Genomic DNA, 24,612 nt, shown 5'->3' on the forward strand with positions numbered 1-24,612 from the left:
CACTTGACTCCACAAGTGCAAAAAATACTGCAGTTTTTAATCTGACTACTCTTGCACAACCTGTTTAAGTTAATATATTTGGAACAGCATTCATTATGAAAACAGTAAATCATGCAAGTTAAATAAAATGCTTTCACATTGAAAGTCTGGTTTACTGGAACTTTGCTAACCGACATTTGAGAGCTGGCATTTTGGATTTTAGGTACATGTCAAACAAGAATTTTTATAACACATTGTAAAGAAGCAGTATTTGCACACATTCAAAGATTCAGCATTAAGCCAGTGTTCCACTTCAGAAATTGGCCGCTTCCAACACACCATTAAAAACTTTTCAAGTTTCCTATTCACAAAATAAATCCATTGGGAAAAAAGTATTTACCAGGCCAGATGAAAGACAGAATCAAAACCAATGCAATAAAAATTGGAGAAAATTAACATTCGCCCATTTTATAGATGCTTCAATTATAAAATGTGAAGAACATTTTTTTTTAAACCCAGACACATAATGACCTCTTTGGAAAATGCTGGCACAATGGATGTGCTTTTGGAATAAATCCAGATTCAAGAGTTTAAATCCCACCAAGGCAGCTGAGGAATTTAAAGTAGCTAAACATGGAGTTAAATACCTGGCAGCAACAATGATAACCCCAAAACTTCCTTTAGAGAAGATTTTGTAAAAATCTGGTCTGGCCTCTTAAACAACTTCAAGCTCGTAGTAATGCAGTTAACCCAAACTCTGAAATGGCCTTGGAAACCATCCAATTTAATGACAATTACGGATGGCAACAAATATAAACTTTGCAGATACTGGCCATCATAGTTCAAAATAATTTAAAAATCCTTTCATACTTGGTTGAACTCAGAGGTAGTCTGAGCTGTGCGCACTGGAGTATTGATGACTATAGGTAGAGAGCCTCCCACAGGTTTTGAGCCTCCATGTGAAGGATAATCAATAATCATAATCTTATACTATCTTACCCTACTGACACTAGTCTTATATTACACACAAGATATATTTTGTTAGATGCTTGCGATTGAAGGATAAACGCTATCCAACATATACACCAACAGGTTAAAGCAGGAGGCCAGCATCTACCAAAAACTATCTGAGCATCAATACTGCAAGTACCTGGTAACCCCCTTCATTAGGAGATTTGCATTGCAAGAAAAATGTATTGTGATCTTCCGCAAAATCATATTTGTCATTGAATTCCACGTTACAAGTAGGGATGTGTTCCTATGAGATGATTTTCTCTTGTGTAATAAATGCGGCAGCTGCAGGTTTATGGTGGAAGATCACTTAAGAATTGTCTTGTCAGATTGCAAAGCAAATCTCTCAAGTGGTCAGCAGCTGCACTTGAAGACACAAGTAACTACAGTTGCTCATCACCTTATAGCCTTCAGTTGGAATAGGGACATACACTTTTAAATGCATGTCATATAGTTTCAGCCAAGATAGCTTAAACTATATGACATAGTTAGTTTAATACGCACAACAGAACAGTGGTCGTTTAGGTGTACAGCTTGCATTTAAACCTGCTGGTGCTGTTTCAAACATCGTAAGCATAAATAACATGGACAAAGTGAACCTACCATTCTAAAATAAACCCACATTATGAGTGCATACTTCAAGTAGAGAGTTAAAGAGTACAAAAATGAAATGTTTCCTCTGCATTTTCCCCCCCACATAAATTCCCTATGAGAAAATAGTATTCAGTACCACAGAATTTTGGGTAGTAATTCGTGAATTTCAATAACACAAACAACTTTAAAGTGGGGGGTTTTGCCTGCATTACCCAGAAAACCAATTTATTGCAACATTTTCTATGAGACGAGAAATCTGCTGAACTATTCTACACTGTTTTTTGCAAATATCTCCAACCCCACCCAAAGGCTGGAACAGGTACGTATTACGAAGGAACTGAACCCACAGATGGCTGTAATTAAATATGACTCACCTTTGAGCACAATAGTAACTTGCATCAAATATAGAGCATTGGCCTTAAGCTAAATTCATATTGCCACACGATTCTGGTACAGATGGGAAATTGAGGAATAATTTACAAGAAATTTCAGAGAACCTGTATTAGATTACACCATCTAAAATATGCATTTATGTGCCATAGACTAATCAAGAGGAACTATAACTACATCTACTCCCTCCACCTATTTATATGTGTTTGTGCAGTTAAAAGTGCACTGCTGATACACATGAATTAGTTACGATACGATAGAACTTTATTTATCCCAGGAGGGGAATTACGTGATAAATCAAGAGACATTGCAAGTACCAAAGTTAGTAAACTAACATTAGTAACTAAACAAAGTTAGTTACTTTTGTAAGTGTATTTTGCCTACTTACTTGCCTATCTGTCCACTGCCTGTCTAACCCATTGCCTCATATGTACCATGAACATCCAGTCCCCTTATACCACCACCCCAACCTCAAGGCCCTCTGGTTCTTCCTTGACCAGAGACCTAATCAGATTCCCCCGACTAACACTCTCCTTTGCTTGGTGGAACTTGTTCTCAGCCTCAACAACTACTCTTTGACTCATCTCACTTTCTTCAAGTTAAAGATCTAGCTAATGGGCACAAGCATGGGTCCCAGCTATGTCTGACTTTTTGTTGGTTATGTCAAACAGTCCTTGTTACAAAAGTATATTGGCACCATCCCCCAACACTTTCTCCACTACATTGCTAACTGCATTGGGCTACCTCCTGCACCCGTGCAGAACTCATTGATTTCATTAATTGTATCACTAACTCTCACCCTTCCCTCAAGTTCACTTGGACTATCTGAAAACTAGCTCCCATTTCTTGATCTTTCTCCATCACGGGGGACAGACTATCGACTGATGTCTACGATAAACCTACCAACTCAGTCATCTGGGCTTCACCTCCTCCCACGCTGCCTCTTGCAAAGACGCTATCTCCTATTCTCAGTTTCTGCCACAACCCCTCCCACAATGAGGCTATCTCGTCTAAGACATCCAAGATGTCCTCTTTCTTCAGTAAAAATGGATTTGCCCACTATCATAGATGGAACACTCACCGGTGTCTCCTGTGTCCTGTAGTTATCCTCTCCCTCCCACTCCTGCCAAATAGAACAAAGAGTTCCCATGCTCCTCATCTTTCATCCGACCAGCCTCCATATTCAACACATCATCCTCTGACATTCCTGCCACCTTCAACGTAATCACACCACCAGCCAGCTGAAGAAGGCTCTCTCGCCGCAATGTCACCGAACCATATTTTCCAGAGATGCTGCCTGACCTGCTGAGTTACTCCAGCAGTTTGTGCTTATTTTATCTTCAAGGTAGGTTTAATTAGCAAACAAATCAAAATTTTCTTTTTAAATGAAAGGGATAAACAGAAAAAGCTTAAGCAGAAATCATTAAATATTTAGAATTTCTGCACATAGACTTTCCAAAAAATTGATTCAACAATACAAGCTGAACATGAAAATGATTGAGGCACACAGACAACTCCACATCAAATCCAATTCAAACAATGGGATTTACATGAAGCCAGAGTTACAACAGAACAGCACAGAATTTATAACATGCACACAATTCACTTAAGGTTGAAGGTAGACACAAAATGCTGGAGTAACTCAGCGGGATAGGCAGCTTCTCTGGAGAGAAGGAATGGGTGACGTTTCGGGTCGAGACCCTTTTTCAGAACTGAAGTTGTCTTGACCCATAAACTTTTCCCAGCAAAGAGCTCAGTCTGAAGACATTGTTTGTCTACATCAAAGTCATGGAGTCAAATTCAATGTGTGAATTACTTTGAAATATTTCAACAAGGCTTTGACAGGATGCTTCAAGTTCATGGGCCCACCCAAAAAAACCACAGCAGAAATATGTTTGACAAAATTTGCTGTGTCAAGAAAAACAAAAGCGCATTACTGGGGGAACAAGGCAAATCATTGTTGGAAACAGGGCCTTTCTACTTTTATACCAAACAATCTTCAACGTTTTAATGGAAATAAATGAAAGCAATATTTCAATTCCGGGTCCAGAAGACCTTCTTGAAGCCATTGCCTGTAGCTATTCCTGACATACCTCTGGCTGCTGGTGTTCCTAATGCACTGAGGAATAGTGTGAGCCAGAAGTCTTGTTGACAACTATGGCCATGTCTGCCAACATTTTAGCATAAGGAGTTTCCTTATCAAAACACTGGCATCCAAGAAAGGGTATCTAATTGCTCATCTTATGATAAGCTTGTAGGCAATATCACCAATTCTGCCAAGACACTCTGCTGTGATTGACAGCAACAATCTGAAACAGAGCAAAAGGTCTTGTGGACAGATGAGATGAAGATTAACTTATATCAGAGTGATGGCAAGAGCAAAGTATGGAGGAGAGAAAGAAGTGCCCAAGATCCAAAGCATACCACCTCATATGTGAAACACAGTGGTGGGGGTGTTATGGCCTGGGCATGTATGGCTGCTGAAGGTACTGGCTCACTTATCTTCATTGATGATACAACTGCTGATGGAAGTAGCATAATGAAATCTGAAGTGTATAGACACATCCTATCTACTCAAGTTCAAACAAATGCCTCAAAACTGATTGGCCGGCGGTTCATTCTACAGCAAGACAATGATCCTAAACATACTGCTAAAGCAACAAAGGATTTTTTCAAAGCTAAAAAATGGTCAATCGCCCGATCTGAACCTAATTGAGCATGCCTTTTATATGCTGAAGAAAAAACTGAAGGGGACTAGCCCCCAAAACAAGCATAAGCTAAAGATGGCTGCAATACAGGCCTGGCAGAGCATCACCAGAGAAGACACCCAGCAACTGGTGATGTCCATGAATCGCAGACTTCAAGCAGTTATTGCATGCAAAGGATATGCAACAAATGACTACTTTCATTTACATGACATTGCTGTGTCCCAAACATTATGGTGTCCTGAAATGGGGGGACTATTTATAAATACTGCTGTAATTTCTACATGGTGGAGCCAAAATGTATAAAAATTGCCTTTATTAAAATCTGACAATGTGAACTTTAAACACATGTGACTTTTATCTATTACAAACCTCAAATTGTGGGGTTCAGAGGAAAATAAATAAATGATGGGCCATTGTACCAAACATTAAGGAGGGCACTGTATATCTTTTTTACCCCCCACATAAAGTTTGTCAGCTAACTTTAGTCTGTATCTCAGATTTATGCATAGTGAATTCTGTACGGGTGAATTTCCATTGCACAAACAGCCAAGAGAGACTAAATAGTTTGGGTCTTTATCCCTCTGAGTTTAGAAGATGGAGAGCTGACTTTGTTCAAACACGAGAGGGGTGTTTTTACTCGTGAAGTAGACTCGAACAAGGGGTAGATCCTTTAAAACTGATGTTTATTTAAATTTTTCTCACAGAAGGACTGAATATCTGGAATGTTCTGTCCCAGCAGGTGATGCAAGGATCACTATAAGTATTTGCAGTTGTGGTGGATAAATGTTTTAAAAATCGAGGAACAGAAGAACATGAAGAAATGGTGCAGAAGAGGAGTCAAGTTTACTACTGGTCGGTTGTGATCAGATTAAATGGTGGGGCAGGCCTGAAGGCCTACCTTGCGTTCTCGTGTAACAAGGTTAGAACGAAAATGAGGATAAACTTTATCAGTCAGAGAGTTGTAAATCTGTGGAATTCTCTGCCTCAGAAGACAGCGGAGGCCAATTCTCTGAATGCTTTCAAGAGAGAGCTAGATAGAGCTCTTAAGGATAGCGGAGTCAGGGGGTATGGGGAGAAGGCAGGAACGGGCTACTGATTGAGAACGATCAGCCACGATCACATTGAATGGTGGTGCTGGCTTGAAGGGCAGAATGGCCTACTCCTGCACCTATTGTCTACACTGCAACCATGACCAGCTACAGCAACAATAGATTCTCACTTTGCTCCCAACATGCTTAAATTAATCTCGACATTGAGAACTCTGATTACTTCCCTTTCTCTCCCCCCACAAACAACGGTCATTGAAATTGAAAGTGCCATTTGCATTAAGAAAACTAAAGCACAATAATGCAAAGCCATAACATACACACTGTACTAATCGGACATTCCACTGCCACTTTATCTAAAATTATAAAGTATGAGCAGGCCTCGTCATATTACACATTTTACTCTACATGAGTCACGCAAATATGGTTTCTTCACCAAATTATATTGTCTGTTTATAATGAAGACTGGAAGAGACACTACCTTTGGATGACAACATAAACTTTAACCTTACAACTTCCTCATTAAAGCAGCACTCCCTTTTCCCAACTTTCTCCAGCCATCTCACCACATACAAGAATGCAAAGCTGTAGCCAACCACAACACTAGTGAGAATGCAATTGCACTCTGACAATTCATGGAAAATAGTTCTTTGTGCTTTCTTCCAGGACCCCCTGCCCACCCATGATCAGTCCGAAGGGATCCGACCCAAACGTCACCTATCCATGTTTTCCAGGGATGTTGCCTGATCCACTGAGTTACTCCAGCACTTAGCCTTTTTTGTAAACCAGTATTTGCAGTTGCTTCTACAGGTTTTTAAATTCATGCTTTCAAAAGATCAGTTGCATCCTTCAATGTTAAGATTTTTAATAAAGCATTACTAAATTAAAATGGTTTGCATGAACCCATTCAAATGGTTGTGGTTGGAAGCAGAGTAACACAGTGGGCATCACTGTGGCCAACTATACAGCTGTTACCTCATCGCGCCAGACCTAATTCAATCCTGACCTCAGGTGTTGTCTGTGTGGAGTTAATACTCACTCCCATACTGACTGCATGGGTTTCCTCAGTTGCTCCAGTTTCCCCCCATATCCCAAAGACATGCAGGTTTGTAGGCTATTTGATCTCTGTAAATTGCCCCAAGTGTGCAAGGGGTGGACGCAAAATGGGACAACATAGAACTAGCATGATCGATGGTCACCGTGGTTTTGGTGGCCAAGGGGCTCGCTTCCATGCCCTATCTTTCAATCAATCATTGAATTAATTCAATACTTCATCTCTCTGCATACACTGATTTCAGTCTTTGTGAATAAGACATTGATTCTGTGTTAGACATGACAGCGGGATTCACAGCAAGCAATTAACATTCATGTAGAAGTGTGGAAATCTGCTCTGTTTAAAGCAACATTATTAATCCAATTGAATGTGTAATGGCAGAATAGGCAGGTGCACAAGTTATGAAATGGCAGATAGTGCTTAAAATCAGTTATGGTCAAGAGTCACATGTCCCAGATAGAACAATGAAATTCTTACTTGCTGCAGCACAACACAATATGTAAACATAGTACACTGTAAGCAATATAATAAACGAGAGAGAAAAAAAGTTTAGGGTGTATATATACACACTCACAAGCACACACACACAAATAAATAAATAAAGAGATAAATAAATAAATAAATATATATATATACATATATAATATTATATATATATATATATATATATATATATATATATACACACACACACACATATACGCACCCAAAAAACAAACAATAGTGAAATAATAATAATAGTCTATTGTAGTTCAGAGTTTATTTGAGGTTGTCGTATTTAATAGCCTGATGGCTGTAGGGAAGAAGCTGTTCCTGAACCTGGATGTTACAGTTTTCAGGCTCCTGTACCTTCTTCCTGATGGCAGGGGCGAAATAAGTGTGTGGCCAGGATGGTGTGGGTCTCTGATGATGTTGGCTGCCTGTTGAGGCAGCGACTCTGATAAATCCCTTCGATGGTGGGGATGTCAGAGCCATTGGACTGGTGGACCGGTGATGGACTGAGCAGTGTTCACAACTTTTTGCATGCAATAAAGATTTAAGAATGGGAAGTGTCATCAATATTCCAAGAGCACACTAACCTGCTCCAAGCAAATTCTCCTCCAAACAAACTGAATAACCACACTAAGTAAGCTCCAAGTTTTAATAAGATGTTGAAGCCAGAATAGCCATTTGGACCTTCCTGCATGACCCACAATAGCTAGTCTTGCTAGTTGCTACACTATTCCCATACACCTTAACATCTAAAAATGTATCCAATTCAGAGCCATAAAAGATTTCCATTGTTCAATTCAATGAGCTTTAACCACATTAAAAATGGTGTTTAAAAATACATGCCTTTCAGGCACCTTCACGGACTTGTCACACAAAATGTTCTTTTTGCTCAACGGAAGAGTCAAATACCGGAAAGAGTTAGGAAGGGGAAAGCATCTGTCATAATAACATTCAACGGGTCCATATACACAGGGTAAAAAGCATATCACAAAATGCTGGAGTAACTCAGCAGGTCAGGCAGCATCTGATAATGGCAATATAACATTAGTGAAAACCATAGAAGCTGCACATTAGCAACTTGTGCTTTCAATTAATGATACTTGCAATTTCTGAGATTCAACTTAGACGGCAGTTTCTTCCTTTGCCTTCTGCAATGCAGATACAAGCAACAAAGTATATATGCAGTATAAATGTAGTGCTCAGAATGATCTCGGCACTGGCGGCACAGTGGCGCAGCGGTAGAGTTGCTGCCTTACAGCGAATGCAGCGCCGGAGACTCAGGTTCGATCCTGACTACGGGCGCTGTCTATACAGAGTTTGTACGTTCTCCCCGTGACCTGCGTGGGTTTTCGCCGAAATCTTCGGTTTCCTCCCACACTCCAAAGATGTACAGGTATGTAGGTTAATTGACTGGGTAAATGCAAAAATTGTCCCTAGTGTGTGTAGGATAGTGTTAATGTGCGGGGATCGCTGGGCGGCGCAGACTCGGTGGGCCGAAGGGCCTGTTTCCGCGCTGTATCTCAAAATCAAAAATCAAAATCTCTGCATTAACACCTTTAAAATTAGCCAAGCAGTGCACAGAATTTGAAATCCTATTTGTTTTTTGCTTAGGCTTTACTTAGGTTGATGTCTGAGAATCAAAATTTCCATTATATACAGTGAAAGAGGTTGAAAAAATGAAATTCTATGCAATATGAGCACCAAGCGAAGTGGGTTTGTTGTTTATTTGACCTCTGTACATTGCTCCTCTTGTGTAGGTAATTTATAGGAAAGTGGGATAGCAAAACTAGTGTGAACGGGGTGATTGATGGTCAGCGTGGACACAGTGGACCGAAGGGCCTGCTTTCATGTTACATCTCTAAACTAAACACACTTTACCACACAGAGTTGGGTAGTGAGAAGGCCAGATAATTAAAAATTAGAAGCTAAGATAATTATTTTCAGCTTTCCCCATCCTCTTACAGTGGATTTTAAGAGCTTACCGAGTCACCGTGCCATCATAGAACCAATTCCTTATGCCCAATAAATCCCCACCAACCCACAAGCACTGATTTTCTCTCATGCCAATTTCCCCACATTTGAACAACTCCCTCCAGATTCCTCCAATCACCTACCAGCTTGGGGCAATTTTAGGGCAGCCAATTATTCACTCAACCCATGTTTTTGAGATAAAGAAGGAAATCAAAGAACCTAGGGGACACCCATGCAGTCACAGGGAAAGCATGCAAACTCCATGCAGACTGTGCCCAACGCCAGGATTGAACCCAGATTACTTAAGCTGCGAGGCGGCAGCAGGATTAGTTGCGCTTTCTCAATTCTGTATTACCTTAAGTTATCAGGGCAACTGTTTAGAAGGGAAATGCTGTACAGTGCTGGGCAACCATTATCGATAATTAACAGCATAGGACATGCAACAAATTGCAACTTTGTTGGTAATCTATGATAATTTATAATTAAAAGTCTCAGCCAAGATTCAATGATTGATTAAAATACAGGTCCACCACTGATTTTCTGGCACTATTGGTTGAAGAGCCTTACCGGATTACCTATTTTGCAAGACCAGTAGTCACAGCCTCCTAGAGGAGTCGAACGGTACCGGAACGGTCCACCTAGGCCATCCAGGGGGTCAAGATACCGGCCCCCAAAGTTGGCCTCAGAAGTCGGCTATGGGAATAAATCCAACGATCTAACTGCGCCAGACTTCCAGAGTCCCGGCTGCAAGGAGCAAATTCAATCCGCTGATGAGAAGCTGAAATGAGGATCCAAATGAGGTTGAAATTGGCTGCCACATTATATGGGGAACTTGGGCAGAGGATTCAAAGTGCACATTCGTAATTTTGTCCCGATTAAGGGAGGTGATGGACCATCACTTTCTAGAAGATCAGTGGTGGAGCAGTACAAACTTAACCACTAAAAAAACATGCTCTTAATACTCTGGTTAAGCAGTATCTGCGGAGATATAGAGATAGCATTTCAGATCAATTGCCTTTAATGCATGGATTAAATTCTTTCTATCAACGTTAAGTAGGAAATACCGCTATGTGAGAACATCCATCTTATCTTATGGTGATAAGGTGCCTCTATTTTCTCACCAACCCCAGACTGAGCCTCTGGGACTCTGTAGGTATTTATTCACAAAATGCTGGACAATAGGCAATAGACAATAGGTGCAGGAGGAAGCCATTCGGCCCTTCGAGCCAGCACCGCCATTCAATGTGATCATGGCTAATCATTCTCAATCAGTACCAGTAACTCAGCGGGTCAGGCAGCATCTCAGGAGAGAAGGAATGGGTGACGTTTCGGGTCGAGACGTTTCAGGTCACCCATTCCTTCTCTCCTGAGAAGTTGCCTGACCCGCTGAGTTACTCCAGCATTTTGTGAATAAATACCTTCGATTTGTACCAGCATCTGCAGTTATTTTCTTACACTCTGGGACTCTGTGATCAGGTGCATCAAATATTCTTGGAAAAACCTCGACTTCCGAAGGGAAAGCTACCTGTCAGCACCAAAGACAGGAGTTTCAGCTCCGAGCAGTGGAGCTAGTGGGAGGTTGGTGATTCAACTGCCAGGGAACTCCATGGTTTGTCTGCGCAATCTGGCCTAATATTCCCATAGTAACGCTATAATGCATACTCTATGAATGGTAGGGGGCGAAGGTAGAAGTTGCATTTTAAATGAAAAATGAATGGGACTGCACAATATGATTGCAGATATAGGAGAAGCCTCTCTTCCTTTCACTGACCAGAGATGCATGTGCAGTACCTGATTGAACTGGAGATTTCTAGCTCTCAGGTTTCCCATTGTAATCTCAAAAATACTTTAATTATATACAAGCTGATCAAACTGGCACATGAAGTTATGCTTCCAAGGTTATGTTTGCTGCTTGATTATCAGGAAGCGTATCACTGCCAAGGTGACGAGTTGCTAATACTTCCTGGATGACTCAAACTGAATCTGATGGAACTGGTTATTTCAATCTGCAGAAAAAAACAGCTTTAAATAGCCAAATAATAAAACAGTGAATTGCACTGTGTACATTAAATCGGGGCCAGGTTAAAAGAATCAAAACCTGCTTTAGACTAGTTGTTATTAAATAGGTATTATTTTAAGTAATATTACCCTCAAAGAGTTTGGTGTGTAGACCTGTATTACAAAGCTATCCCAATCTATTATTAAATTGATAATAACAAACAGAAAGGCTAAGGGAACTATTGAAAGTAAATATAAGATCAGTGGGGAACACTTGTCTGGTCTGAGATCTGAGACAATGCAAATTGGTAGAAAAGAGGTATAATTACTCCAGAACATTAAAATACTGACATTAATCTCTCAGTTATATGTCCCAGGCCTCTGTATTAATACTTATCTATTGACAACAGAATAGTATAATAACACAACTTCAAAAATAAAGAGAAAAATCAGTCTCAGTTTACCTTTTATTTAGCACCATGTTCCCCAGCTTCAGATCCCTATGCACAATGTTCTTCTACAGCAACAGAAAGGAGAAAAGTAGATTACTTTCTGCAAGAGAGCTGCCTTCTACGGGGCAGAGAACTAAAGATAATGACTGACAATGGTTTGAGACTCATAAGCAAAAGGACTATTGGAGGTATGATATTTTTTAATATTAGTTTGTCAAAATATTCCAAGAACATTTGGTATGCTTTCAAGGCTGTTCTAAACTACACCCCATTTTGGTGGAGATGTGGTGATGGCCATGGGGTGGGTGAATACAATGAGAAGGAATTTTAAGAGTAGCAAGTTGGGCAAAATCATATGCCAAACTCCAACTACAGTGAAAATATAAGCAATAACACACTTCTTTTAACAAAATTATTATTGATCCCTTCTCATTTATTCTGGAGAAGATGAGAAGCAAATCGGCAGGTCAGGAGAGCATAAGCAGATCAGGCACCACATCCAAGTTTCCGTTTGCTTAAACTGGATTTTTTAAGTGCAGTTCATAAGACTCAAACTACTTTACCTAGTGTAACATCAACTGTCTGCAATAATGACTTTTTCTAGAGTTTCTGCTAAATGCTAGTTTACAGCCTTTGAAACTTAAAATTAAGCTTAATAGGAATTTTAAAAAGCTGTTGTGACATTATTTCCAGTTACAGATGTTCGAGTCAATGAGGTGTGGCTACCTTACCAACTTCCAACTCAATTATGTAAGTAATTCAATTCACCAAGCAGCTGGCTTCTGACGGTAGCGCAGCGGTAGAGTTGCTGCTTTACAGCGAATGCAGCGCCAGAGACACAGGTTCGATCCTGACTACGGGTGCTGCACTGTAAGGAGTTTGTACGTTCTCCCCGTGACCTGCGTGGGTTTTCTCCGAGATCTTCGGTTTCCTCCCACACTCCAAAGACGTACAGGTATGTAGGTTAATTGGCTGGGTAAATGTAAAAATTGTCCCTAGTGGGTGTAGGATAGTGTTGATGTACGGGGATCACTGGGCGGCACGGACTTGGAGGGCCGAAAAGGCCTGTTTCCGGCTGTAGATATATGATGATAATATAGCAACATCCCACATAATTTGACTTTATAATTATAGTAAAACTAAGATTATTTTGATGACCCTATTTTCTGCAGCAGTTCTGAAACTGCAATATTATCAAGCTTATCAAGGATTATTTTCATACAGCAAAGTTTTGTTCCAAAACATTGTGATCACACTGATTTATGAAATAATATCTGCTTAGTGACATGCTGATCAGTTTATGCAAGCCATTCTGAAAACACAACTTTAGATTGAAACACCAGGAGTTTAAAATGGCAGCACTATCTGCCCTTGCCAGCAGAACTGTGTAAACTCTCAGTTACACGTTAACTGCTCCCTCTCTCTTTTCCAATCCTTTCCAAATTACACAAATGTTAAGGTGATTTTATTTCTAGTAATAAGAAAGGATTGAATGATCTGTTAAGTCCAAAAGTGTAGTTGAATAAAGTGTGCTCGTGGAATGCAGGAAATGCAGTTTAAGCAGGATAAAATGGTGGGCTGAACTTGACAGACCAAATGCTACTTTCCAATGCCATTCTTATGATAAGCTTCAGCAACTGATAGCCATACAAAGCTGATTAAGGAAAAATAAAACTGCAGATGCTGGTTTAAATCAAAGGTAGACACAAAAAGCTGGAGTAACTCAGCGGGTCAGGCAGCATCTCTGAAGATGCTGCCTGACCTGCTGAGTTACTCCAGTTTTTTGTGTCTACCTTCAAAGCTGATTAAGTCAGTTGAAAGTTGGAAAGTTAGTTTACTGCCATTAGATTCTGACTCTGCTTCTGGACAATCATTACAGACAACTCAAAAGATGCACCTAACTGACTCCCAAACATCCTTTTAAAACTACACCTTTTTACCGCAGCTTGGAATGGTTTTTAAATTAGATTAATAAATGGTCCACAATAGCTACCTTGGATAAACTGGACCACCAGTTTTTCTTTGTTTAAACTCAAAACCTTTGTGTTAACTTGCATTATGTAAAAGAATGCAAGATATAACATGTATTCCCTCTACTGATAGGCTCCCGAAAAGGGGAGATATAGATTAAAATTAAAACTGGACATTTGGCATTGAATTCCGGAAACAATTTTTCCATGCAAAGCAATGGAAATATGGAAATTCCTCCCAATGTTGTGGATATTATTGAAACAACTATATTTCAGACATCAGATAGCAAATGAAAGCTCCTTATTTCACCATCTTAACTTTGACTATCCCTTCCTGATACCTTCAATTGTCTGTGTACACGTACTCCTTGTCCATCAATTAAATTGTTCTTCTAAGCATCTTACTGTTTTCCATTGTTGCATTCCTTTACGCTTGCCTTAACACCCATAAAGTGACATGGTCAACGGTGACAGCAGGGTCCATCTTCAATTATTTTTCACACACTTAAATGCAAATAATGATATTTACTAACTAAAAGAATCTCATTGCAAACAATAAGTCACTAAATTTTCTTCCTACCAGGTCAGTTAAATTAACATGATTTTCCTTTAAATTCCATTGATTTATATTTTCCAAAAAATCTATCCTGTGGAATCTTTGCAAACGTTCAGCCCTCCACAAAACATTATATTATTAGTGGACCAAAATCCATGCCAAATTTCTCAGTTAATCTATGCTTTTCTAAATAATTATTTACATTGGTTCCTTTTTATCTAAGTTTGACCACTACTGACGCAAGGCTGTCTGCACTGAAATTACTTGATCTAGCCTTTCAATCTTTCTAAAATAACTGTACCAAATTAGCAGCCAACCAGCCTAACCCCCCCAAGCCCAACCCAATACTATCCCTGTAGTCAGTGGATTGCATTCTTGAGGACATTGGTCAGAGTGCCACAGACATACACCAATGAGAATTTGCCCTCTCCAACAAATATCACCACCTGAAATAAAAAAGTGACAACATCCCCTTACCTTGTGTAAAGCTTCCACAACCCGTACCACATCATAAAATATTGCAATTGTTTCACGTTCACTGAGCCTCTTCTCTTTAATGACATAATGTTGTAGATTGATGAGATCAGCAGTTTTGTCACTGAAGTCATGGGCGCAAAGGCAGTCTAGAACTAAACAGATTCTTTTCTTCATCCGCCTTATAATCTTGTTTGATTCAAACTCTTCTACAACAGCCCTATCCTGTAAAAGGGGAAATTCACAGAGAATGCAACATTAATGGAAATAGCGCATGTAGTTTAACTTATTCTAAGACACTGGGTCCCTCTCTATCTCTCTGCTTATAGCCTGGTCATATTTGCGAATAAAAATAGACTTTACAATTGTAAACTGGTAAGGAACATCTAGTTTTCCTATACTGAAAAAACACAGATGTACTTTCCTTCCACACTTTTTGATGTACATGGGCTCGTGTATCGCTAAATTCAAGAGGTACTCCTCACCACGTAAGCGTGCACACTCTGCTTTCCAGGCTGTAAATACTTTTACACGGTAATTTATGAAAATGCTGTCCTTCCAGTTAACAGTATTGCTTTACGATTGAAGCAACAGTAAAAGTGCCTTGATTGGAATGATATAGAAGTTCTGATACTGTTGCTTGTTGAAAAAAATGAAAGTGATCGGTGGCAAGATGGAGCCAGAGTGACTCTTTGTTTGCTGGTCCCAGAAGAGGACTTCCTATCATCACAATACAATGGCTCCACTCTTTGGAAACTCAGTATTTCCAGCTGTACTGACAATATTCCATTTTTTTCTTCTCTCCCTAAATTACTTGCGTACGGTTTAATTGTATGCATGTACATTGATGTCTGATTTAATTGGATAGCACCCGAATGATTTTCACCACACCTCAGTGTACAAGTTACAATAATGAACCAACAATTTAAAATCCCCAGGTTTTCACCCTTGTCCATTTTATATCTGCACACAATTGATACACATTATACCCTTTTGTATGGCATGTGGATAGGATCACCACTGCTTTAAGTTAGAAGATAATAAAATACCAGTAGACATTTAACTTTTAAAGTAGGTTACCTTGACATGGCATTTCTAGCACCACTTTGAATTGGTTCATGCTTACATTTCCATGTGTTTACCAGAAACCAGGGAAGGCACAGAAATTAACATGAACTAAATCTGCTCCCAGATCCCTCATCATTGTAAACAAGTATCAGATGGAACCTGCCTAATCAAGGAAATAATCTTTGGAAGAAAATATTGATTTGGTTCCCAAGGAAATGTGCTCTTAGGCATTAATTTGACCGACTAACATAGATTAAGGTTTGTCAAATCTGCATTCCTGACAAGTTCAGTTTACAATGTATACTAGCAATGGTTAATTGCTTGACTCGGCAGATGCCCACCTGATAAACGTTTGCCACAAGAAGGGATTTGGGAGCAGATGGAGTTAAAATTAATTTCTGCATCCTGCCTGGTTTCTTGGAAGCATACACTTGGAAGCACACACATAAACATGAACTAATGGTCGCACTTAATATTTTACTGCATGATGGAACTTTGTCAAATTGATAATGGCTTAAACAAAAAAATATTTGCAAGAAAATTTAAAAAAGGCAACAGGCAATATTGCCAGAAGCATTTGAATGATAATGATCAACAAGTCTACTGAGGGTGCTCCTGCACTGTGCTTTACCTGAAATAGCCCATGGTGATGCACCACTCCATCTTGACTGTGAAGTAGGGACAGAAGGGAGTACTCTGTATGTAAAAGCATCTTTCCTTGTCTTTCTTCCTGAGTTTCCATTCCTTCACCTCTGTCCTCAAGAGTCAGAATCTGAAGTAGAAGCAAAGGTTGAGCAAAGTGTTCGCAAAATCAGAATCCAATCAATTCATCCGAGTGTATTAATTTATGTATACCTAGACATCTTGCAAAAATATTTGCTAAACTAATGCTCACTAAGTTTGCCAGTCAGATATAAGAAAAATAAAATCACGGCTATTAACATAAAAAACAAACAAGCTCATTGACTCGAGGTAACAACTTTTTGTCACTCCACATGCCTATCAAAACAGTCATAAATTCTGCAGTGTGTGACCTTTGGAATCAAACTTGTGCCAACAATATTGAAGCAATCTGTATTAATGTTATTCCCTAGCTTTCTCCATTTATTATCCCTTAACTGGTAAACCCATGATGAAAACAGTCTAACTTCTTCACCGTTTCCTTCTACCAATCATACTTAAGAAAAACGCAAGTAGACCATAGGGGCATTTGAGCTCCTTCAATAAAAAAAACCCATGACTGTTTCAAAGTCACAAATCAGCTTTCCAGTCTATTTGCCAAGTCAACATTTACCTGTGTACTTGTTATCTCACAAGTTCTTAAAAGGTTTTGCAAACCAGTTGATTGAAGAAACCGACATGATAATCATTGAAGAAACCTTAATACACATTGCTGTAGAAAGGAAAACTGGAGCATGACTTGGATGAAACGAAATACAATGAAAACTGCAATTTTCAGGCAAGAGAATAGAAATTGGGAGACCAAATTAAGTGCAATATAATACCATGCTTTTAAAACTGCAATCACATTTATAGATTTCCTACAGGACCCTACATTACTGCGCTTTAAATGACACGGCCTCTTATCTCATTTCAATAGTCAGTCATTCTACAGGATCTAGACAACAAACACATCTGCGCATGCTGGCTGTTGGCAGGACCAAGTGCAAGTTCAGTTGCATTCTTCAATCCTCAGCTAAGTATACTTTCAATATTTGCAGAGGTGGGAGTGGGGAGATGATGGAGGGAAGGAAGTAGTAATACAGAAATTGTATACAAGAGCTTATGAATACGTTGAATCTGTTGGCTGCATTCAATGGAATATAGTGACAAATAAATGCCAGTGATTGAAGTGAAACCTCCCATGACTATCCCTTCTGGTTGGGGATTATAAAGGCCTCGCTGTTAAAAAAATGCCGCTGGCTTTAATGTTAGCCTCACTGGATCATTTTGCTTTGAAGCAAATTAACAATACTGTTAATTTACTTCCAAAATTATTAGTGCCAGTGACAAATGTGTAATACTTAATTCCCAAAGCACCTCTTAGGATACATTTAAAAGTCTTGACACTCAGGTTGTGCAGTCAGTTCAGATGAATGCAGTTTAAGAAAATCACTTTTTTTGCAACAAGGTTGAAAATAGTGCTTTGATTCAATTTTAATAAAGGACACTTTTTAAAAAAAATGCAAGTATATCCTTCGGTTTATTGTGGAATATTTTGTAAAACGTTACCAGGCAAGTTTTACTCACTTTCAATTGATAGAAGTCATCTGTTCCATCTTTCCTCGCCAAACACTGAACGATGCTCTGAACAGGTGAATTTCCTAAACGAGGACCTGATCAAGAAAATAAAATGCTTTAAAAAGACAAAAAGCATTCCCAAGAGATTCTTTTCAATTTAGTGGAAGACCTATGACTAACAATTGCATAAAAGACTTCCCTAATGTGTAGGACTTATTACTCATGTTAAAAATCCAGGTTATTTTGTATATTAAGTGCCTGCTGGGAACAGCTCAGTGTGACTAATCGCTTGAATCACTGAAAAAAACCATAAAAACATGCAGCTGAGACCAAAGCCTAATTTCCAATTCTCAATACGAGGCAAAGTGCGTCATTTATTTCAAAATTTCCTGGAAAAATATCAGTGCAGAATAGTGTTTAAATAACTGATCGGGATACATTTTCTTTCCCCCACTCTTTAAATCAATCAGTTTCTCAAGACAACAGGGGCTGCCCTCAAATTCTGTGACACCTCAGGTTTTGCAGACTGCATTACTACATTTGATAATCAACCTGAATCCCATCCAAGATCTTACTGCAGTGTTTATTTGAGACCCATCAGAGGCAAATGTCAAGATTATATTTTCTCCTCCCTATCCCAGGAGCTACAGTTGGTACAGATTGACAACTATTCTGCTAAATACCATAGATTGAGGATCAAATTCAGCCATTTTCTGTCAAATGAGATCTGTATTTCCTCGAGGAAAATTGGTTATTATTGTTTATTCGAGTCACAAGACGTGGCAGGGACCGGTCCTTACCACAAACCAAATATCCCCTATTGAATGAGCCACCACCTCAAACCATAAAGTCCTTCTGGTGATCGAGCTCAAATGTTGGTGCTGGCTTGGGAGCTCCAGGACCTAGATCACACTAATGAAGGAACTGCAATGCATTTCCAAATCAGGAAATGGAGGTATACCAGTTTACCTGAAATAAACAAGTGGCAATGTGCCCATTCATCGACTATCCTTGTCCTTCTTTCTGTGGGCGCGGAAGTAATTGGCTTGAATATCTGTTGTGTAATTTGCTGATGGGGTCACATTGCAGTTTTTGCACTCTGGTGGTAGAATCATTGAATGTTTAGGTTGGGTGATTGGATTTCAATCAAGCAGCCTGTTTGTTACTGGAAGTCGTCAAGCTACATGTGTTGTCATAGCTGCACTCATCTGAACAAGGAGTTTATTTTTAATAACACTCCTGCCTAGAAATGTGTAAATAGTGGCAAATTTTGACTTTAGGACATAAATCACCTGCAATGCTGCAGGCTTGGAAGTTTTGTCCGAGTTACTCAACACCTGACCAAACAATTTAACTATAGAATTTATGTGCATATCCCAATGACATTCTTGTCAATTATAACCCGAGCCAGGTAATGCATTTGAGTGGCAAAGCAAAGTAATTGTTGACATAGTGATTGCCTCGGACTTGCACAACATCAATGTAACTTACTACTTATCAATCTATGCCTAAATGCAGTCTGCATCTGACAGCAAGCGGGCATGGGCTATTTCACATCTGCGGAATTACGCCTGGAAATTAATATTGTGTCAGCTTCTGCACTATTTAACTTACGATGGGGAAGATCATTGAAGCACCAGTTGAACATAGCTGTGGCCAAGAAAATGCCAAGGAATTTGCAGTGAATGTTTTGGAGATGGGATGATAGTGCTCCAATAATCATAATAATGCTCTTAAGTATGTTTCCAACTATTTTCACTAATTTGATCCTTGGTCAAATGTTGCAATATTATCACGGACAGTAGGGCGGTCACGGTTGTGCAGCGGTAGAGTTGGTTCCTTACAGCGAATGCAGCGCCAGAGACCGGGGTTCAATCCCGACTACGGGTGCTGTCTGTACGGAGTTTGTATGTTCTCCGTGACCGCGTGGGTTTCCTCCGAGATCTTCGGTTTCCTCCCACACTCCAAAGACGTACATGTTTGTAGGTTAATTGGCTTGGTAAATGTAAAAATTATCCCTAGTGGGTGTAGGGTAAAGTTAATGTGCAGAGATCGCTGGTCGGTGTGGACCCGGTGGGCCAAAGGACCTGTTTCCATGCTGTATCTCTAAATTAAACTAAAATATCTCTCAATTTATTATGGGAATTCAGACTTTGTCAATATTTAGACCCAGGCTACAATAATGCTTGGATCTAGGCAATCCTGATAAAATCCGAACCCAGTGAATAGTGAGTTAGTCCTACTTGATAACAGTATCAAACAACTACTTCCATGATCAAGATGTTAATTAACCAGATTGGCTTTGTTCTGCTTTTTGCAGCCAGGATACATCTGGGCAATCTTCCATACTGGATGGAAGCCAATGTTGTAACTGTACAGGAATTGCTCAGCAGGAGGCAAACCTTGTCTGAAACAAATATTCAGTACAACAGCTGGGATGTAGCTTGGTGCCATATTCTTTTGTTGTACCAGTGGACTCTGTTGTTTCCTGCTGTTTACATAGATCAAATCAAACTGTTTGTAAATTGGCTTTTGAAATGAGAATCTTAGGAGGACAAGATGGATGCTTCGGAGAGGGTACAGGTTTACCAGAATGCTGCCTGGATTACAGGGTATTCCCTGGAAGGGGAGGTTAGACCAGCTTGGATTCATTTCTCTGGAGCATCAGAGGCTGAAGGAAAACCTAATAGAAGTATATAAAATGATTAGAGGCTTAGATGGGGTTGATAGTCAGAACCTTCTTCCCAGGTAGAAGTCAAAGACGAGAAGGCAATGCTTTAAGGTTGGGGGGGGGGAGATGTTTAAGGAGACATGCGAGGCAAGTTTTTTTTTAAAACAAAGAGTGGTGAAATGCCTGGATTGCATTGGCAGGCATTGTGGTGGAAGCAGATGCAATTGTGGCATTTAAAAGGCTTTTTAAGTAAGTTCCTTGATATGCATTGAATGGAGGGATATGGATCACTTGCAGGCAGAGATTAGTTTAACGGCATCATGTTCAGCACAGACATGGTGGGCCTAAGGTTCTGTTGTACCATTCTATGCATAAACTTTATACTTCTGGCTGAAGATGGATGCAAATGCCTTATCGCGAGACCCAGCAGTCATTATTAACCACTCAACTGAGTCCCACCACTGTGAATTGAAAATCATCTGTACAAAAATAAAATTTCACTTGCACTCCCACCCCCCCAACATGTGTGTGCCAACAGGCTGCAAATGGAATCTGCCATGAAGTTCTGAATACGACTACGAAAAGCGAGATCCTATTCCTCATTGCAATCCAACTCCAGAAAGTACCCAGGGCAGGTGAATGCACGATTGAGCGAAACACAAGGGAATGAATTTCTACCACCTAGCATCAGAGGAGGTAGAAAGCAAGAGTACCACCTCGTGAATTTCGCCATACACAAGCTCATAATGAGAGAAGAGATACAAATAAATATTTAATGGCTAAAGAGCATTTCCCCCTCATGGAAGGTATCTAACTGAAGGAACTCACCGAGGATGAATGGCCCAGCCCTTTTACTGTTGGTCCCAGCAATCCCTGTGCAAAGAGCTTTGGACTGTGCTGAAGATTCACCGGCTCCTCTGTCTAGCGCTCGCCTCTTCATCTTCCTCCTCCAATTCTAGAGAAAACAGACAGCCATTTTACTAGTCAAGAACAAACTAATCAATCAACATTTTTAGACAACTAACCAGTTGAACTACTCAGGAGTTTATAGATATTGCGTAATTATTACCCACTAGAAAGGAATGCTGTTACTTACCAGCTTCTAAAAGTAGTGGCTGTGTGAGACGTAATGTTAGTGTGCATGAAAAAAAACAAATCCCAGATATTGCAAAACAAGTGACTAATCAGCTTAGAATCTCCTTAATTTTAATGTGCTCAAAGCACTTTACATAATTTTTTTTTTTTTAAGTCCTGAGAAATGAGTTGTGTCACTGTAAATTCAGTGGGAGGAAAACAATAGCTTTCAATAGAGAAATCTAAGAAGCTACTAAGAAGCTTGCCTTCTACAAATATGTATTTATGCCAAAAAGCTTTTCTTTCACACGCAAGCTTCTTGCTTTCTTAAATCATATTATGCATCTCACTGTTCTTTCTTTACCATTAACAGGCAGCTTATTACAAAGATAAAGACAAAATATAAGCATATAGATTACCTCACTAAGATATTGAGTTATAAAAAAGCTTTAAAAGTGCGGCACGGTGGAGCAGCAGTAGAGTTGCTGCCTTACATCGCTTGCAGCACCAGAGATCCGGGTTCGATCCCGACTACAGGTGCTGTCTGTAGTACGGAGTTTGTACATTCTCCCCGCGTCCACATGGGTTTTCTCCGAGATTTTTGGTTTCCTCCCACACTCCAAAGACGTACAGATATGTAGGTAAATTGGCTTGGTATAAGTGTAAATTGTCCCTAATGTGTGTAGAATAGTGTTAATGTGCAGGGATCGCTGGTCGGTGCAGACTAGGTGGGACAAAGGGCCTGTTAACGCGCTGTATCTCTAAACTAAGCTAAAAGCAATCAAATGTTTGCCATATTTTTACATGTCCCAGTTTCTGAAGAAACATTTGAGTTCAGTGGTAGTTTTAAGAATCTACATTTCATCTTAAAGTAAAGGGGAGAGAGAGCAAGAGAGAGAGAGATAGGAAGAATGAGGAGGTTGTTGAAGACAAAAAGGAAGTAGAAGGGAAGATGGGAAGAACAAATTGGCACTGACATTTTTCCACCTACTCCTCGGAGGTGGATTAAAATATTATTTCCACCATTTTACCGTGGAAAGGTTGGTGCAGCTTGATTGAAATATGTCTTATAATATCTTGCAACTTTAATATTCCAGAGGGGAAGGCAACAAACGACGTCAAGTATAGTAATTTAATAATAAAAACAGAACACGCTGGAACCATTCATTAGGTCAGAGAAATATGACAAAAGAATTAGATAATATTTCAGATCAAAGACAAAGGGTCTTAATGTTTTTGGTCGAAGACTTTGCGTTCACCTGGAATGTAAACGCCATTTCTCTTTCTGACTTTGACCATCTGCAGTTTTGATTTACATTAATTCTGTGCCTTTTGTGTGATCAATGATTTACATTCAATTAAAATATTCCAAGATAGACAGTCAATTATATAAACAGTAAATGTTGAAAGTAGAAATGGCTGACAGTGTCTTTGTGGAGTGGGGGAGACCATTAATATTTCAGCATGATAACCTATCGGAACTCAAAAGTTAGAAGTGCAACGGAATCTAATTTTTTTAATATGAGCAGAGGGGAGAACAAAAAGGGTTTAAACTGAATAATGTGGTGATACCAGCTGAAATAAATAAAAATCAAACTGCCATAGTAACACAGTGGATTGAGCAGCATCTGTGGAGGGAAAGGAATTACCAATGTTTTGGTCAAAATCCTACTTCAGGAATGAGAGGGGAGGCTGAAGGTTGCATATATAAAGGGGAGAGAGTGAGACATGGATCAGTAAATGATTGGTGGACCGAGCAACACAGACACTGAACAACCAGGAGTGTTCCTCCAGCAGTTTGTTTTTTTGCTCCAGATTATAGAATCCACAGTCTGTCTCTGGCTGAAAGCCATCACTTTTGTTTAAAGATGTAAATAGAAAGTAATGAATTAAATCTTCAATACCAAATGAGGCGATTTTTTTTTTCACAAAGCAGGAGATAAAAGAGTACCATGGCTGATTATCTGAAACAGTTCAATTCAATATTAAGCCCTAAAACATGCAAAGTTGTAAGATGAGGTGCTCCTCCATTAGCATAAATGATGCTCTGTAAGAGGCTGGAGCAGAGGTCAGTGGGAAAAGTATGGCGAATTACATTGGGAAGCAACTGCAGGCTTAGATTCACCTTGCAAAATTAGTTAAGATGTACTGCAGTGTTCAACAAATCTGCCTTTGGATTCTTCCATCGTGAGACATATTAATGCAGCTTGATACACTGCAAGAGCCAAGTGCAGTAGATCAATTTTAAGTACAAATAAACTGCTACTTCATCTGGAATGAGGGCTTGGATCTCTGGACAGTAGGAAAGGTGGTATATAATGTTTCCATGGCTTGCTGTTGCCTGAGAAGTTGCTGTGAGGAAAATGGATATCAGTAGAGATAGCAAACTGAACCAGAAAAATAAAGCAGGGAATGGAATGGACAGTAAAGACAAGGGAAAATCCCAGGCCAGGGACAAGGGAAATTCCAGTTAGTGTGGTGGGAGGAGAGGAATGATAAAAGAACTGTGGGAAATGGAGCAGATATGGATAAGAGCCATAGGGTTAAGGATGGTGGGCAGGGGGAAAAAAATGTGCCATACGTTTCCCAAAGTGACTGGAAAAGATTGGTCACATATTCCCACAGTTACACCTTTAACCTAAAGGAAGTGAGTGAAGTTAAAGGAGAAGTTATTCAATGCGAGAATAAAAATTTAGACAAAGGAAGTTGGTGGAGAAGGGGTACAAGGCCAAGATTATGTTCACAATTACAATGGAATAGAGAACTTCATGAGTGTAATACGTCATTGTAAAGCAAAAACCTCTATCAATAAAAAAATAATTGGTAGAAGTCATAAAAGGAACTACTCTAATGATCTGTACTC

General features: G+C 39.6%; 1 protein-coding gene across 2 annotated transcripts in view; it reads right to left on the minus strand.

Annotated features, from left to right (window-relative positions):
* The window catches only part of stk40 (serine/threonine kinase 40), an 83,238-nt gene that overhangs the window by 41,078 nt on the left and 17,548 nt on the right, over positions 1 to 24,612 (minus strand). For both annotated transcript variants that reach the window (XM_078423062.1, XM_078423063.1), the window contains exons 2-6: positions 21,504 to 21,630; positions 18,014 to 18,099; positions 16,395 to 16,535; positions 14,699 to 14,920; positions 11,708 to 11,760 (exon numbers count right to left, since the gene is read on the minus strand). In XM_078423062.1, coding sequence (XP_078279188.1) covers positions 11,708 to 11,760; positions 14,699 to 14,920; positions 16,395 to 16,535; positions 18,014 to 18,099; positions 21,504 to 21,630 — 629 coding nt within the window. The remainder of the gene's footprint in view (positions 1 to 11,707; positions 11,761 to 14,698; positions 14,921 to 16,394; positions 16,536 to 18,013; positions 18,100 to 21,503; positions 21,631 to 24,612) is intronic.

The sequence above is a fragment of the Rhinoraja longicauda genome, chromosome 27, assembly GCF_053455715.1.
Source record: "Rhinoraja longicauda isolate Sanriku21f chromosome 27, sRhiLon1.1, whole genome shotgun sequence".
Classification (NCBI taxonomy): domain Eukaryota; kingdom Metazoa; phylum Chordata; class Chondrichthyes; order Rajiformes; family Arhynchobatidae; genus Rhinoraja; species Rhinoraja longicauda.